The sequence below is a fragment of the Parasteatoda tepidariorum genome, chromosome 7 (assembly GCF_982258835.1).
Source record: "Parasteatoda tepidariorum strain Cologne lab strain chromosome 7, Ptep-v5.0, whole genome shotgun sequence".
NCBI lineage: Eukaryota > Metazoa > Arthropoda > Arachnida > Araneae > Theridiidae > Parasteatoda > Parasteatoda tepidariorum.
The window spans coordinates 103327759-103346917 of NC_141761.1; the positions used below are offsets into that span (position 1 = coordinate 103327759).

Consider the following 19159-nt stretch of genomic DNA (forward strand, 5'->3'; position numbering starts at 1 on the left):
AGCTTTATATATATTCAAGTACATATTTATTTTTATAATGCGCATCATATATTTTATGCATAAAGACTCTTGAAATACTTTGTAGTGTTACTATGTGTATGAATCACATTTGTCATCTAAGAACAAAAATAACTTTTTTTATTTGTTATTATATATATAAGTTGACGTCTAGAAAAAGAAAAATGAAGCCCTTAGCGGCTTTAAATTGTCTGCACCTGTTTGAAAATCCTAGGATCGATTTTGTAAGATTCATTCACGTCTGGTTAAGTGTGCTGTGGATTTTCCCTTTGCTTCTTGCTCTCAAGGAGATGTCAAATCTAAACAGGTGGAGACCTGTCGTGGAAACATTTTTATATGGAAGTTATAATCGATTTAAGAAAGCAAAGTTAATTGTTAATTACCGGGAGCAAGCATGAAAATTCACACGTAGAAGCAGTCATTTTCATCGTCATTGATGATTCTGTTCATTGTGAAAAAAAGAATAGTTTGAAGTTACTGTTATTGGAAAGTGATGTTCACGAGGAAAAAGAAAAAATCAGTAAATAGAAAGTATTGTGAATCACAGGCTCTTTGTTAGGGATATCGCAGCAAAAAATTTCAGAAGTAACACGAGAGGTGAACGTCATTTTATACTCCCTTATTTCGACAGTAAAGAGATGGGGCTTTTTGTATTTAACGGGCGAAAAATAATTAGGATAAGTTTAAATGTATTGTTATAATACAAATTTGACCCCAGATTCAATGTGCTATGCGAAAGATTTTATAGATTGATAAATGCTGTTTCTAATGGTGTGACTAAGCAACATTGCGTAATAATTTGCAACAGCATTCAGTTTGAAATTAATTGCAAGAACAGCAGGCAAGGAAAATATTTAAAGCAGGGAATAATTTATCCAGTTGAATGAATTAGCTTTTTGTTGAAGAAAATTTTAATGCAAAAACATCAAAATGAGTAGGCAAAAAAGCTAGATTCTAAAAAGTTGATAAAATAAAAAAGAAGTATGAAGATCTTGAACCTGTCTACGGATTAATCGCAATGGATGAACGAGTCATCTGCACATTTTGAAAGAAAAAAACGCAGGACATAAAGTGTAACTTTTATGATCTTCATTACGCTCGGATCTTTTACAAGCATTAATTACTGCTATTTTTTTTCCATCTCAAATAACAATTTAAAGAAAAAAAATTAATTTTAAATTTAAAGTATGTTGAGCAGCATAATGTTAAACTTTAATCAGCTGATGTTAATGTATATTATAATTTTAAAAAATATATAAGGTGTCTTCTAAATGTTGAAATAAAGTCTGGTGTATCGTGCAAATGAAGAAAGGCTTAGCAACCTTTGACTGGGAAGATAAGGTACAGTGATAAATTAACGTTGGTTGACTTTTTTGGTCTATGTTTGCATCCTGAACACAGCATTTCTGACACGCCCAATAGAACTGATTTCTTAAATTATAGCACAAACGAATTTTTACACTACTCCAGGTTACATTGCAGACTAGACAGGTTTGTGAAGCATGTTATCTTTTAAGAGTTTCTCACTGAAAGAAATCTAAGCTCGTGTGATTGTTCAGGTCACATTAACATTGTAGTTAAATATAAAGAATCGCCAGTCATGGATTGCTTAGCAATTCGACATTTACTAATATCTAGCAAGCGTGGGATGAGCTTCCAATAAGACTGACTCATTTTGTGGAATTGTTTGAATGGCTGGAATTGTTTTTAGCTCAGTGTAACTGCAAACCAAAGCGCGATTTTCACCTAAATATAAACCAGCTCTAAAACTAATAATAAATATCGCGACCGCCAAAAGCATAGCTCAACTGCTTTGTGCCTGGCAATCGTTACGTACATTTGCTGATTCAATGTTTAAAGCCCATGTATTTTCATTAAGGTGTAGGACTTTTGTATCAAATTTTTTGGAAATGAGTGGGGTTATGAGTTGGCTATTCATACAGTTACCCTGTCGGCAATCCAGAAACCTAGACATCTTGTATTTGTTAGCGTTTTACGAGCTTAATACATTTTTGGTAGTATGTTCTATAAAGCATGTAACGTAACTAATTAAAAGCCAATTTCTATTTTGGATATATAGTAAAATTTAATTGCATATACGCAGCTTAGGATATGCTTTTCTAAAAATTGAACCTTAATTTTGATTAACTATATGCTGTTTTGAATCTGATATAGTTGTCTCTTAAGAGACAATATAATGTAATTTTTTTATTATTAAATCTGATTTGAATTGATCCTCAAATGACACTTTCGAAGCTCTCTAGAAAAAAGTGTTATCTTACTCTTGCGGTAAAGCTATGAAAACCATTGTGCCCCTAACAATTATCTGGACTTCAGAACGGACAATTAAAAATAGCGAGATTTATCAACCAAGATAAAAAAAAAATCAATTTTTGAAAAATTTTAGCTCAGTGTAACCGTAAACCAAAGCACGATTTTCACCTAAATATAAACCAGCTCTAAAACTAATGATAAATATCGCGACCGCCTAGCTCAACTGCTTTTTGCCTGGCAATCGTTACGTGGATTTGCTGATTCATTGTTTAAAGCCCATGCATTTTCATTAAGGTAGCCCAGATAGTGTAGCATTGACGTAATTTTTTAAAATATTAGATCACAAACGCTTTTCTTATCAATGTTTTGCGCTATTTTCAGAATTAGAGTAGAAAGCACTTGCTAAAGATAGACTTAGAAGTCAGATAAAAAGTCATATTCACAGCAATTGTGGAAATCGTAGAGAAGCGTATTTTGTGTGACAAGTTGGACCCGTTTTCACAATTGCTCAACAGATAAACTCGATGTTCATTATATCTTGTTAAGCAATTTTATAAAAATTTTAATCGAGCTAAGTTTTTATGCGAAATAGCTAAGTTTTATGTCCAGTGCGCAGGAAAAAAAAAACTCGCTATAATAATTGGATCTTCACGTTTTAGGACTAATGTTTCAAGGGGGTGATCTCAAAAACGCTAATTAGTAAGTTTCGTATAAAATCTAACGAAAACGTACTTCTCTGAATAAACATATTTTATTCACTATTTCTCGAACTTATGAATTATTTTCGCACTCGATTATAAAATTCGCTAATCCACAGATAATTCTATACAAAATGTAACTTTTAGTAAATATTTATTATTTGAGCCGTAGTGAGGCTTAAGGGATAGAGCCTTAATGCGACGACATATTTAAGAATTTTATAAATGAGTGCAAAAAAATTTTTTCAATTCACTTAAGTTCTCCAAGACATGGAAAAATACGCAGAAAAGTAAAATTAACAAAAAGTAAGGGATTTAAACTTAGGATAGCTCCCCTGGCCAAACTATGGGGACCATAATTCCCTGATTTCGGTTACCCTCTTTATTTTCGAGGTCAGGAATCCAAATCCTCGAAGGTTGTTTATTTAAAGAAAGTACGCTTCGATGTCTGATTTAGTAACTTAAAATATCGTTTATACTAATTAGCATGTTTGACGTCATCCCATTTAGTCCTTGAGCGTGAAGACCCGATCTATAAATAGATCAAAAGTTATCCATGTTGGATCGGGAGTTTCCCCCTTTTTGTGTACCGTATATATAATAAAGGAATCCTAAACTAAGAACGATACTTGATGGTTAAATTCTTCAAATTAGACCTGTCAGCAGGCTCATTATTAACTTGCGAAACGGTGCACCTGTCCTTTTTCTCATAGTGTGGTTTGTATATTGATGGTCGGCTTTCAATACCTAATCGGTATACTAAGTTATGCTAGCATTAGCAACAAGATCCAGCTGCTTAAAGGAAAGTTATAAGGGCAAGAATCAAGCAGGCTTTTAATTAGGACTAATACCTTTCTCCATTCGAGTTGTAAATACAGTATAGCAATGAGGTAGCCGAGTTTTTGAAACATTTTAAATAACGACGTTAATGTTCTTAATATAAACAGTCCCGGAGATGAACATAAATATTTACCATTTATATGAACGCCTAGTAAATATAAGTCGATGTGCGGTTGAACTGATTCCGCGATTAACCCTCAGAGGGACCAGTAAGCAAAATTGCTCTTTAAAAATCTTTTCACTTCATTTTCAGCCTTGTTTTTAAAGGGAAAAACCAGCTTCCGCTAGATTGCTGACTGCATTAGATTAAATATTAACCGTAAGCATGGTCATTACAAGATTAACTAATTGCAATCTGCGAATTCGTTATTAGATGACTGAAAGTTTTGATTTAATAAGTCTTTATTCGTGAAGCAGTAAATGATCTTGCTGCCTGTGATACTTAAAATGGTAATGCTCGGATGATAGTTAACTTTCCTAAATTGTATCCGTGAGACGCGATTTGAAGTAATTTTACACCCATCTTATTTCTCTGATCTCACAGTCTCGGTTGAATCAATACTTCCAAGAGTTATCTTGCCAGTAGTAAAAGTTAGTTTTGTTCCTCTACGTAGGTTTATCCTCGCTGTTACAGAATGATTATATTACTTTATAGATATTGTGTGGGGGCAGAATTGTATTTACTCAACCGAAGATCTTGCAGGCTTTCTTTTTTGTTTTCTTCATTTAGGTATAAATAATTTTGACTCTTCGATTTGATAATTTTTTCTTTTACTCTGCATGAGAATTGAGTTAATTTTTCTTTATTTTTTAGGTTTTTCTAAATCGGCGTTAATTATTTTTCTTTCCTTCTAAAACATGTCTACCTTGCGTTAAGCGAATACTAATTTCGGTACTGATTTTCACATCAAGAGGTCATACGAATAATTAAGTTACTGAACTAGATACAATTTTAGTAAATTTGTCTTAAAATAAAAACTAAATAGTGGTCTAAAGCGATTCTACCTGTGCAATGAACGAGGGACTTGTAAATCATGAATTGTTTAGAATATTCTACAGTTCCAAAAAAGTAGTATGGCGGCTTTCCTTCTCTATTGTCCTTTAAAATTCAACAGTCGGAAGATATTTTGAGAAATTGCGAAAAGTCTTGCGTAAATGTGAAACGTATTATGCAGAGTTGCTTGAAAGCTTATGCTTCTTTCCTGGAAATAAAAAGAATGTGCTGATTGTTAATTATAAAATCTAAAGTTTATATTTGTATCGTTAAACTATTTCCAGCTGAGCAGTAATAGCTGTTAAATACTTAATACTAATAAATTGTAAACAAACTAATAATTGCAATTTCTAAATCCTAATAAATTTATATTCGAATTAATTCAAATATCGTTTATCATAAAAGTTAATAAAAATCGTTATACTTTGTTCACAATTACAATTAATGTAGAAACAATTGAAATATGTTTCTACTTAAGCCAGGGGTATTCTCCAATACACATTGACCAGTCGTTTTCTTAAAATGTCAAAAAACGATGTATCGCAATTGCGTATAATTTAAAGCCGTAACTTCGATTTAACATCATGACTGAAGTGAACAGGTATTAAAAATTTTTGGTTTCGTGAAGGAATGCAATGGATTTCATGAACTCAGTTTGATTAATCCGGAAATAATATTAAAATAAATTTACTCTTTTTCTGAATTTACTAAAATAAAGCAAATCTTATGAGATTTGTTGTTAATAGATATTTCTTACATGGCCTTGTACAGTTAATTCTGTTGTTGTTTCTTATCCTCTAATTGTCAGACAAGATCCAGTAGGTTGTTGATCCTCAAAAAGTCAATGACAAGAAGTGGAGCAGCATATAAGTCCTCCTTGGAAAGGCCCAAGCAGTCGAGGATACAGTTAATTCTAGATAATTTTAATAAATCATATTGATAAAAACAAAATAAAAAACTAAGAGATCGTTCGTGGAATAATTTTTAAAAAAAATGTTAGATTGCATTTCTTAAGTATTTAAACGTTAACGAAACATTTGTTCAAATTTTTAAGTCTAGAATTGGTTGAGAATAATCCAAATTTGCTGTCTGAAATTTCTAGTATTGTAACTAAGCTTTTCTGGAACGATCCCGTGAATTTGCATCGCGATAAGGTGTGGAAATCGGAGATACCAAGGTGAAAAATTTATAGACAGCCGTATCTATATTCCGTGAATCAAGGAATGACCGCTTGTATTGTCATTACGGATACTAGATTTGGAAATAGAGCAAATATGTTTTGCTCTGTCGCTAAGATTTCATATAGGTAATTAACATGAAACCAGAGTTCCGCTGTGACCACCCAAATTTTTACTTTTCGTCATTATTACGAAAATTCTTTTATTTTTAATAAAAAACGGAAAATTAAATTATAAGTAACTCGTCTTCTTGTCTTGAAATGTCTACTTCATTTGGAGTGATTAAATAGTAATGCTCCGAGGATTGGGAAGCAATAAGTAACAGAGGGCGTAACCTTTAATGTAATTAAAGTAAAATGTGAAAAAAGTCATAAAAATTGGAGTATTAGATAAAACTAAAGAGAAAAGAAACGGAAGGAAGCGGGGTCTCCTAGTGACTATATAAGGAGCGCCCGCATTTTTTATTTTTTGAATTAATATCCGTAATTGGAAAAAAATAAGGCGTTAAGTCACTTTACTATCTCTTTTCTGCATCCTTTTTTTTTTTTGAAGTATGATTCTCGTATTTTCTACCCTTTGCATTCTACGAGATTTACCGATTACGGAATCAATTGTTATTTAATTCATATGATAGTGAAGAATTATATCTTTGTCTTAGAGGCGAATTACCTAATTTCTTTATTTTTATAAATATGTCAAATGATTCATAATTTATTGACTGGAATAAATGTAAAGCATATCCACAACCACCCTTGTGTGCCAAGAAGTTAGGACTCCGCAATGATAGTGACAATGTGGTCAGCATTGCGCACAGACAGCCTTTACTTCTCAGACCAATTGGTACACATCGATCGGAACCTGTGAGTGTTTCAAGTCGCCGTTTCCCAATCGAAACTCATTCATTAGAATATATTAGTACATAGTTGCCAACTCTACTGGTTTAATTAAAATTCTCTGGGATTTTGTACATTTTAGTAAATTCTCTAAAATTGGGAAAGTTTAATAAAAAATCCCTATTGAAATAGAACTTTTGTACAGATTATTGCTAGAATATTTGAATAAGTATTACCAATACATATAACCTTATTTATAGAAATTTACTCAGAAATTTAATTTTTGAAATCTTAAAAAAACGCTTATTTTTTATGGCAATGACGAGAACAGTTTTTATTACTCTTTATTTACCGAAGGCATATTTTAATGATTTTCTTTTACTCTCTAATTAGGGAGTAATAGATAAAATTAAAACGCTCCGAGAAATTCCGCTTTTTTCGCCTAATTTCGTTCAAGACTTAATTTACAATTCTAAAATATATTTAACAGAAGGACCATCTGTTCTACTCGTTTTAATGGTTTAAAATTTTGTTATGAAAGAAAGAGCTTTCATAAAATGAAATTAAATCTTGTATAATGAAGATAGGCTGTTTCATACCTGCCAACTCTTCCGGAAGATTTCATATTTAAAGTGGTAGTAATTATATACTATTTTTTCTTTTATAATCTTAATTTTTAAATGATATTGATCACCACTATTCTTACAAAAATTAAGCACAGATATTAATATGCGTTACTATCATTGTTGTCAACTTAAGTTTTCTCAAATACAACGTATTTGTTTGCTTAAAATTGAAGTTTTAATTCCATTTTAATACCACTGGGAAAAATGATAATGGAAGGGATTAGAAGTTGGCAGGTATGCTGTTTGAAAAATTTAAATTGATCTCTTCGTAAAGTTTATTCAAAATGATTTTCATAACAAAAAAAAAAAAGTTTTAGCGTGTTTGAATCCCTCCAAAGATAAAGATTTTGTTACTCCTCGCTCTATTTTCATAAAACAATGGCAAATTATTAATCCTTTGTTCTAAAGGAATTCTTTGAAACAGTTTTTAGCAAATTTAATTACACTATATTGTAAAAATATTCTAAATATCAATACATGAATCTTAATATAAAGAATTTCTCAGCTGAATATGAAGACAGCCATTTCAAAATTTTTAGTCGCATCCGAAAATATGTTTTAACTTACATTTAAAAAAAAATATTTTAAGCGTTTCCCCCCTCTCTACTGAACTTCGGCATTCTTTCGTTGTTCAGCGCCAGAACAATTCAAATCCCAATTTTTCACAGCAATAAAATTAAGTTTTTCTAAGCGTTCTTCTAGAAATTTTTTCAAAAAGGCAATTAATATCTAAGTAGAAAAATAATTCTAAGCAAATGATGTAACAATATCATGAAACCCCCGATTCATCTATCCAAAAACTGATAAAATGCAAATAACTTATTTTAGAGAAGGTGACTGCAATCTTTCCCGTTTAGACGAGTATTGATTGATCATTATAATGCGTCTCTTACTATTTTCTTCTCTTTTAATCCTTTCTCTTTCATTAACAAAATTTTTCTTAGAGACAATAAAAATATTCTAAAGTATGAAATTATCAGATTTTTATCATAAAATGCTAGTTAGTTTTTCGTAATTTCCCCCCCTTGCTTCTTCCTTCTATAGATACCATTTTATGTTGACCCCTAACATGTCCTTTCAACAATCTGGGGCTGAACCCCCCCCCCCCCCGACCTTGATCGGGTCCTGTCCCAAATTTATCCGTTTGATTATGAATCCATGGGAAGTGATTCACAAAGCTGCAATCTGTTAAGGATAATTATTTGCTTCGAGTTTATAAATCTTACATAGGAGCTGGCAGCTGACGTAGTTGCGACATTAGCATTTAATTTTTTTTATTTGTTTAATTCATACGAAAACTTAACCTATTAATGCAATTTTTAACACCCGAAAATTAAAATTTTTATTTTCTTTTTCATTGACTATTTCTTAATATACATTTCATACTAAGTAACCTTGGACAGACAGATAATTGAGAAATTCCCCTTTCTAAAATTGCCAACCTCTAGTGAGTTTCTTAATCCTTAAGCTCTTGATTAGGAATGTCTTTGCAATAATGAAACTAATTTTATACTATATGTTTAAATGATTGTATTAACTCAATTACTGATCTGTGTTTTTGCAGATTATTAGGATCCTACATAAATACAACTTTTCTCCAGAAATTGAAATTAAATAATTCGAATTAAATATATGGAGCATTTATTATATTCTTCACAAAATATACAAAGAATTTATTCAAGAACTAAATCCATGAATATCACTTAACCGTTTATGTGAAGGACTAGGGTTCGATTCTCGGTCGCGGCTTGAAGCTCGCCTAAATACTGATTGATATCTTCCACCTTGGCTGAGAAGAACATGCTTTTTGTGCGCACTACGATTAACATATCCACTATCTCCACGACCCCCTTGTATCTCTACGGACTGTCAAGTTTAAACGAAGGAATGTTTAAATTATATTCCATGTATATATTATTGCTGGATCGGATTTTTTCACAAAAAATCAGGTTTTCTCATACTTGGAATTTATGGAAGAAAGAAAAACTGTTAAGAGTGCGAGGTAACTTATTCCACCCCCCCCCTCTTGTTTTGTACTTCAAATGATGTAGAAATATTGACGTCATTTTCTCCTCGATCGTTTTTTATAAATGTTTTAAAGACAATGTTACGAGAAAGGACTTCAAACGTTATTAGCAAATGCATTAAATTAAACAATGAATATATTTAAACTTTTTATTAAAAGTTATTAATTTACGCTATAATTCAGTTAAGTAAAAATTGGGAGCATTAATTTATTTTTTTAAAATTTAATTTAGCGAAGTCAAATTTTTGATTTAGTATTTCTCTGCTCTTAACTCATTATGTGTATTACGATTTTTTTTTCCCAATCGATTGTCGTGCCATACGTGTTTGATGGGAGAAAAAGAAAGTGAACTGGAAGTAATGAACGGGTGAAAATTCCAAGAATAAATTGTGCCTGCAACCTTGAAGAGATGAAGGCTACAAACTGGGTGTCGTTTATCGTACTGTTTATTACCAAGAAATAATTCACTTTGTTCTTCTGTGTTAATGATGTGTATTTTGCTTTATTGTCGTATTGTGATATATATTTGCTTTATGTTAAAATTTTTATTATTTTTTTTGTATCAGTATTAAGTTATCTAGAATGAGGGTGCGCAATCTTTTTTGAAAAAAGGACGGCAAAGTAATTTACTTATTTTTTGATTCAAAAATATCTTCAAATTTCTTTTGAAACTCATAATTGTACCTCTGCATTTTAGAATTGTGATCAATTTTTTAAGAATTATATTTTGTTCTTATGCAATTAATGTAGTTTTTTTTTAAATATATTTTTTTGATAGAAAGGTTGTGCAGCCCTAATCTAGCACCTCTGATTTTAATAGTGAAAAAAAGCTGTAATTACCTTTTATGTGTTCAAATTTCTTTTTTCATATGCTTAACTCCATAATTATTTTTTCAGAAATGACTAATACATTTTTTCTTTCTCAGCTTTAGAATAATTAAAAAGATGTAGATCTCAACATTCCTATCTTAATATTATTTTTCTTGTGTAACTGAATTATTTAAAAGATTGTGATTATTCGAAATATAATTATGATTGGGGTGATCAGTCCAATTTAATAGTTCGTTGAGGTAACATCATTGTAGTATTAAGCATATTTTTGGCCGTTTTTGATACATCTTAATTTGGATATGAAGGGATATTTATCCTGAAAAAAATGAATTGTTTAGGAAAAATTGATTATTAAGTAAATATTAAACAGAATATGGTCACATTCAAAAATTATGAAGATAAAGAAGTCCCTTAAAAGGATGAAGAAACCCGAAGGTTTTGTAAGTAAATGAATTGTTCCCAACGGACAGCTAGCATAGAAAGAGATCCATGGTTGGCAATTTATCGAAAGATAACATAGCCGAAAATAAAGCCAACCCCCATAGTCAATATTAAACTTAAAAATAATTTGGCGAAAGCGAATCTCCAACAAGACTGGGAGAATTAGTATAACCTTGTTACTGAAACATTTTTGTGGTAAGAAATAAAAAATAAAGAGTTATAAATAGATCTTGTTTCCGATTTAGTCGCGACAGAGAATTAATTAGTCTTTCATTAGTATTGAAATAAAAAGTTAGCCGTTACATTGATTGTTCAGAAAAGATTAAAATATTTTATAGGCGATTTTTATAAAATGCAATGAAAGTTAAATAATTAGTTTAATTTAATTAAAATTCGATAAAGAATGATTAAAAAATATAAGTTTAAGAAATTTTAAAAGCTAGAAAATATGTAATGTCTATCGTTGCACAATAATAATTATTTTTTGTTACTTATCTATTGTTTCTCATTCTTTTCTAGTTTAATGAAAAAATTCTCTAAGAAGCTTGTCAGTCGCTGTGTTTATTGCAATGTGCTTCAAGCAACAGAACCAGATATTTTATCAGAGTAAGTTTTATGAAATAGGTTATTAATTGTTTTGTAATTGTTCATGTGTTATTCAATAAATATTTTTTTCTTTACTTGAGTCTTTATTTGAATCTGAAACACAACAATTACAACACTTTTCAATCATGTTGACCATAATGCATTACTGTTTTAACACATGGCTCACTTGGGCATAGCTCATGGTTTAAAAGTGCTACATAAGTGAAATTTAATTTGGTACTAGATTTGTTGGTTTTAAGCTATCCTAGAATCCATGTTGTTAAGATAGATGTGCAAGCCTGGTAGAAATGTCCTAATTGTAACAAAACTTATTCTGTTTTAAAACAACTTGAAATGTTAAGTAGTAAAACAATTAGATAATTAAAAATTATTTTTACAGTATCTCTCATTTTAATTTTCTACTCATTATTTTATAAAAAGAATATAACACTAGAAATTTGCCTTTATTTTTTTATTGAATAAAGGGTAAATTTTTATGAAGTTAAGGAAATAATTCAATTTTTAACATTTGTAAAAAAAAATTTTTTTTTTACACCTTATAATATTGAAGGAAAATTAATCTTTTCTGTTCTATATGGGCATTCTAGTGCTCAAATTAGGATAATAATTTTAAAAAAATTATTTTTCTATGTTAGGATTCCCTATTAAATTTAAATATCCTATATGGGACTTATAATGAGTATATTATGGAATCATATTCTTAACTAGTTTTTATTATGGTCAAATCCCTTCTGTTTAGGTTGATGGTCATCTGTTGATTTTGTGTGTGTATATTGAGATTAATTACATTGTTTTGTTACTGACTTGGAAACTTTTTTCTAGTGGTTATGAAATTCTTATAGTAATCTAAATAAAAATGTGATATGATTAAATTTTTTTGAAGAATTGCATTAGTAGTCTTTCATACTGTAACATGTTCTTGTTTTATACACTTGTTTGACTAATTTAAGCCCTTGAAAGTAGCATTCACTCTTAAATATTACATATTCTTTTAAAAAAAATAGTGATAGAAATACACCTAAAGATGATTGTTCCTATAAACAAATGTTTTATGCTTAAATTTTAATAATTTAAGTGGCACTGTTGAACATTTTATTGTTTGAATCAAATATTTATTTTTAAGTAACAATTGTATGCATACATAATGCAAGAACTATAGATACAAAACCACTAATACAGTTTAATTATAATCATCTGAGTTAATATTTTATTAGAAGACTTGCATTATTTCATTTAAAATTGTTTTTTAATTAGTGATGATTTTTTTTAAATTTTGTAAATTTTTCTATAAGAAAACTAAGTAGCTCTCTTTAAAATTATGTTGAATATATAATTCAATGTATAGTATTAAGTAATAAAATATACATTTATTATTTGACTGTGCAAGTACATAAGTTACAGTCAAATCTACAATTTGATTTAAAATGTATCTAAATTTTAATGTTAAGTGCTGCTTTTAATTTACTTTTTAGTAAATACATATATTTAATGTTAACATTTCAATGATATTTATTAATTGAGATATAATGTTAAATAATAAAATAAAATTTAAAGATTTATTATTTAAATTCTTGAAAAGTGCATAGCTTACAGTCAAAACTACAATTTGATTTAAAACGTATCCAAATTTAAATGTTTTGTATTGACCATTTATATCTGTTGCTTTTAATTTATTTTTCTATAAATACATATATTTAATTTTAACATTTCCAAGATATTTATTGAAATTTTTCTGAATTAATAAAATTTGTGATTATTTTTACAGATATTTAGACAAAGGTGGCTGGGAAACTATTAACCTATGGCTTCAATATGCAAAAACATCTCTATCCCATAATTTCTTGCTGGAAATGCTTAAACTTTGCAAGCAACTTCCCATGACCTTGGAAAGATTGAAAGAAAACAACACTGCTAAATTAGTCAAAGCTTTGACAAAGCATGAAAATGAAGGTGATTTATACGATTCTATTGTTACTTGTTTTTTTTTTAAACTTTTTCTTAAGTACATTACACTTGCTTCAGGAATTTTTTTCATGGTACATAAACAGTTAGTTTGTAAACAGGCGTTAGTAGTTAGTTTTCAAATAATAGTGTGTAGTTAGTTTGTAAACAGACCTTAATTTTTAAATTTATTTTTACTTATAAAGGAAAGAAAAATTTGTTCTTGACTTTCATCTTCTGCTACTTGCCTTTTTTTATGATTATAATTGATAAGCAAATCTTGTTTTCAATGGAATATTTATGAAGTCCATAATATTATGTCTTATTTTCGCTTATTTCTTTACGTATTTTGAGTTTCATTTCACGCTATTAAAGTGGATTTTCAAATACACCATCAGGTTTAAAAAAATTTTAAAAATTTCTGTTCAACATCTTTATATTTGCTTTCCATATATCTGTGCATGATTTATCAAATAAGAACTTTCCATGAATAATGAAAATTAATTTTTACTTTTTTTTAGAAGTAAAAAATCTCTCAACTGAGCTTGTAACTAAATGGATGTCAATTATAAAAGAGAAGAAAGCTACTGAAGTCATTCCTGGTATTTATTAATTATTTTTAATCAAAATATCATTCACATGGTGCGTAGCATTTTTAAAAATCCCTTAAAGGTTCTTTTTTCATTGAGTGTTTTTAAAAAGTGCTTAATTTTCCCTTTTCGTAAATGAGATTTCTTTTCTTTACCATGTCAATTTTCATCTCGTATTATACAAAAGCATGCTTTTGACATTTTTCTATTCACGCTCTCACAATTCATTCAACCACAATCTATTTTAGCTTACCGTCGGTCCATAGCCTATGAAAACGCCTTTTACAGGTTTGATGAAATACTTGCTAATCCGCATGTGCGTATAGTGAACTGGGTTCGGTGAGATTATCTCACTCTCATGTGCAACTCTGCTGCATTTTGCAAGATATTCTCAATTTCAAGCTTCATTTTGCACCCTCTAAAATCAAACTGAAAAATCTCTTGATCATTTTTAATGGCTAATATAATCAAGAAAAGAGTTCTTTGTCAAAAAATAGTTATTTTATCATGATTATGTAAAGTCTTTGAAAATAATTTTGCATTTTGTTAATGCATGTAGTGCTTAAATATATTTTGTATATAATGTAGTGCTTAATATATAATAATAGTAATAAATATATATTGTAGTGCTTAAATATATTGAAAGATTTGGCTACGCACCCTGCATTTAAAATATTTTTATTTGTTTTGTTTTTGTTTAATGAGACCTTTGTTTATTTTAAAGTGGTTGAAAAGAAGAAAAAGAAAGAAAAATCTAAACCTGAACCAGAAAAAACTGAACCTAAGCCGGCTGCTAAAGCTGAGTCTCCTAAAGGTGCTGGTAAAGTCAAAGGCACCAAACGACCTTCTAGTGAAAAGGAACTAACTATGAAGGAAACTAAGAAAGAGGAATTTTATGAAGATGTCAAGATTGATCCTGAACCTTTACTGCCACCTCCTAAAAAAGCCAAACCAGATCGACCTAAAACAGCCAAAATTTACCAGAAGAAATTCAGGGCTACAGGTACAATACTTTTTATCCAGGGCATAAAATTTCAGTTATAAAATTAAAAGCCAGATTGAAATGTTTGTTCACCACAATTTTCATGAAAAATCTGAGTAATTTTTGAAGTTGTAACAGATGCAGGGGTGTTTCAAACTTAAATTTTTTGGTGGGGAGAAATTATGGAATTTCGAGTTTCACTAAATCATTTATAAGTTCAACTTTTTAAACTTATAATTCCATTAAACAATAAGAACACAAAAAGAAACTATTTGTAACATTTGGGGGGGGGGGGTAATTCAAACGATTAAATGGAAATCTTATTGTATTTGTGCAATTTTATTTTTTAAGGTTATTACTGAGCAATTAAGGTAATTATTGTTATAACTGAAAAATTCAAATAGTTGCATTTATTGTTCTAATAAAATAAGTATTTAAAATAATGATTTAATGACATAATATGAAGAAAGTTTTATTTCTAATCAATTAAGTTTTCAAAAGAAATTTTTGGGAATTTTTTTTTCTTTTTAGATTTAATTTTTATTTTGAATTAATAATGAAATTAAATTGTTAATTGTGACTAGTTAAGATACAGAATTTGTATGGTTTAGAAAACTTTCTTTTCAACCTAGCATTTTTAAGAAAATATAGTGTATGTTTTAATTACTAATATAATTTTCATTTTATTTCTTTTTTAGGTTTGGAAGAGGAAACACCTTTGCCTAAAAATATTTCTAAGAAATCTACTAGTGTTGATAAATCTACAGTTGTTGCTGCTAAAAATGCTCTAAAATCGCCAGTTCTACCTGAAAGAGTGACTGAGAAGAAAATAAAACCAGAAAGTTTAATGACCATCAATGAAAGCCCCACACAAAATAAAGGCATCAAACTCATCCCTGCTAAGCCAAGGCGTATGTTTCATTAATAAATATTTAACTATTTTTTAGATTAAAAAAAAAGCTCTTAGTTCCTAGCATTACTTAACTTTTGTTAAGTAAAATTTTTATGTGATAAGTAAAACTTTTAATGAGATGAAATTTAAACTTCCAATAAAATTTTTCTCTTCCCCCCCCCCCCTTCACAGAGCAAGGATTTTGCTTCTTCTAACATGCGTGTCCGAAATTTCATTATTTATTCATTCTCTAATTATTGCTTTTGAATTTTCTTAAGTTTTACAATTCATGTTAATGTTCAAGTATTAAAAAAAATCGCAACCTTAAAATTTAAATTTCGGTAACAAAGTTCAATAGCTCTCATTTCAATGAATATGATGTAATAAAAATTATTAAAAAATATTAACTAGTGATTGAATAAATATGAAAATTTCACCCATATATTTATTTCTATGTAGATTAACAAGAATGAAGTAGAATGCTTTTTTCTCTAAAGGAGAGCTCTTTTAAATATTATTTTAATAATATTTAAAAATAATTTTAGTGTTACTATGTTGAGAAATTTAATTTTGTGTTCCATTTGTTGATAAAGTTGCTCATTAGTCTTTTGTTTAATTAAATGTATGAGTTTTGTTTTGTGTGAACCATTATAAACTAAATTCAATTTCTTTAGGAGAGAAAAAGCTATGTTAGGACTTTTCTTTTTGCTACCTGTACTTTTTACAATTACTAAAACTGACACTTTATAATTAATTGGTAAATAATATTTTAGGCCTATCTTAAAAGACAAAAACGTCAAATATGAATGCATTTATTTCAATATTGTGTAGGCTAGTTATTATTTTCTTTATTCAAAATTTTGAAATGAAACCAATCATTTCAAAACTTTAACAGTGCACCTATTGACGAAATTAATTAAATTTGTATCTCAATAAGAAAAAAATTGCTGGTTTCCTTAGCAGAACCCAGCAAATCTTGATATTTATCTTTCTTTTTATCATTATTGGATTTTTTAAGTCATTCCTCATGTTTGGGTTATCTGCCAGTAAAGTCACAGCACAAAAGCGCAGGAATCTAACAAAAAAGACGAGGATTAGCTAACCCAATTATTTGTCAGTAATATAATTAAAAGTGTTAATTTATTTTAATTTTAACCAGGAATAATTTTTTTACAGCTGCTTATATTCTTCATGAAAGTGCTAGTTTTATGGATGCTCTTACGTCTCAACCTGTGGCTCCCATCAAAAAAAGGAAGAAGACTTCATTACCAAATAAGGCAGCTACGTCACCTACTTCTCCTACTTTAGCAGCTCCTAAATTACAGGTTAGGAACTTTTTGTAACACTTTTTTTAAAAAAATTATACCTTTGTTTTAAAAATTGTTAATTTTATAGAACCATAGTTTGTCTTTCGAAAGAACTCCCCTCATTTTAAGTCTAAGGGAAACAGAAAATAGTGATTTTCTATCAGGGGAGCTTCTATCACCCTTAATTTCCTTTCTTTTGTCGATCTGAGACAAAACCAAAAAATATTGACTCAACAGCTGGACCTCGTAACCGTAACTAAACCTTGTAACTGTAGTCACTGCTACATTTTTCTTCTTCATTTCAAATAATTAAATTCTAAATATTAAAGACATAATTGAAGTTGAAGAGGATACTAAAGAATTTTCCATTATTCGAATTAAGAAGACCCAAAACATTAATTACTTCTTTCAATATTATGTATTTCTTGTGATTAAATATATTTTTTTCATTTTATGTTTTTGCCATAATATATAAAAAGCTTAAAAGACATTTTAAAGACTCATAAAAGAGCAAAAATTTTAAAATTCTTTGTTATAGTTGTTTATCTCAAAACTCTTTTTAAATCTGAAATAATAAGTTAATTAGTTTCTGAGAAATAATGATTTCCAAAGGACTTATTTAAGTATATTAAGTTCCTGGACAATTTTTATGATTATTAATAACCTAGAAGTAATCCAGTAATTTTATAAAAATTTTTAATATTTGCTTCAAGAGTTCTGAAGATTAATGTCAATTGAAGTCTGACATTGTCGCAGAAAGTTGCCAAGTTCTTGCAGAAAGTTTTTACTTTGGGAAGTAAAAAGTTTTGGTTTTCTTTTCTGCGGAAATTTTCTAAAGATTTTATCTTTTCTTCAAAATTATATTTGAAAGATGCCTTTCTCCCGCATCGGAGCGGGGGGGAAATGCTTTTTATTTTTCTATTCTTATTTGAGAATAATGAAGTAAAAAATTTCGTTTTCTTTTTTGTAGAGATTTTCATTCTATTTTTTTTATGCAGATATTACTATTGATTTTCACATAGCTTTTAAAATCCGATATTTTTAATACAATGTTATTTATTACAACAACTGAATCTCGAAATGAAAACACTAATTGAATAGCCCCTTTTTGAACAATCTGATTCTCATGATTTCACTGTCAGTCTTTTTTTTCTGTAGTTACTGTTACATATTTTTTTAATGTGATGTTGATTTACAAAATGCGAAAACGAAAATAATTCGTGCGTTTTCTCCCAACCAATTGTGAAAATATCGCCCAAAATATTAGAACAAAAAAATATTAGATATTCAGTTAAAAAGATTATTTCATTTGATGCTGAAGGTTTTTTTTTAAAAATATGTTCAAGTTTATTAAAACTGATTTCTCCGGAGTGTGTAACTTAACAAATATTTTTTATTGATTATCATATTTGAAAAAAAAAGTACTAAAATGATATTTTTTAATTCTTTAGTTTTATAAAGATACTCTTGAAACTAGCGAGGATACTAAGAGTGAGGAAAATGCATCCACCGATGACCAGGAGAAATCTAGTGAAAATGCTGATCTAGACGTTGCATTAGATTCAGAGGAACCTATGGAAGTAGTGACTGAAGAAGGCGGAAAGACACCTCCAAATAATGAGGTTTCCAATGCATCTGATGCATCAAATGAAACAAAGGATTCAGCTGGTAGGATTTTATTTATCACATTCAGCTTTTCTTTTCCTCTAACCAGGGCCATTTAATAGCATGCACAAGAATGTTTTAGACCCCTGTAACATGCCATAATGTTTAATTTGGTGCTTAGCGATTTTAAAAAGTTCTTAAAGGTGCTTATTTTCGTTTTTTAAAAGCCCTTCAAGGTGCTTTTTTCATTGGGTGTTTTTAAAAAGTATTTAATTTTCCCTCTTTGAAAATGAGAATTTTTTTCTCTACCATGTCGATTTTCACCACGTATTATGCAAAAGCTTGCTTTTCACATTGTTTTATTCAAAGATTTAACAATTAGTTAAACCACAATCCATTTTGGCACACCATCGGTCCATAGCGTATAAAAGCGCCAATAATTTTACATGTTTGATAAAATACTTGCTAGTCCGTATC

At 29.2% G+C, this 19159-nt stretch overlaps 1 protein-coding gene across 3 annotated transcripts in view; it reads left to right on the forward strand.

The window, feature by feature from the left end:
* LOC107436283 (serine/threonine-protein phosphatase 1 regulatory subunit 10) overlaps positions 1 to 19159 on the forward strand; it is a 59980-nt gene that overhangs the window by 30867 nt on the left and 9954 nt on the right. For all 3 annotated transcript variants that reach the window (XM_016047927.4, XM_016047926.4, XM_016047925.4), the window contains 7 exons: positions 11279 to 11365; positions 13131 to 13315; positions 13828 to 13908; positions 14621 to 14899; positions 15577 to 15789; positions 16947 to 17095; positions 18529 to 18745. In XM_016047927.4, coding sequence (XP_015903413.1) covers positions 11279 to 11365; positions 13131 to 13315; positions 13828 to 13908; positions 14621 to 14899; positions 15577 to 15789; positions 16947 to 17095; positions 18529 to 18745 — 1211 coding nt within the window. The remainder of the gene's footprint in view (positions 1 to 11278; positions 11366 to 13130; positions 13316 to 13827; positions 13909 to 14620; positions 14900 to 15576; positions 15790 to 16946; positions 17096 to 18528; positions 18746 to 19159) is intronic.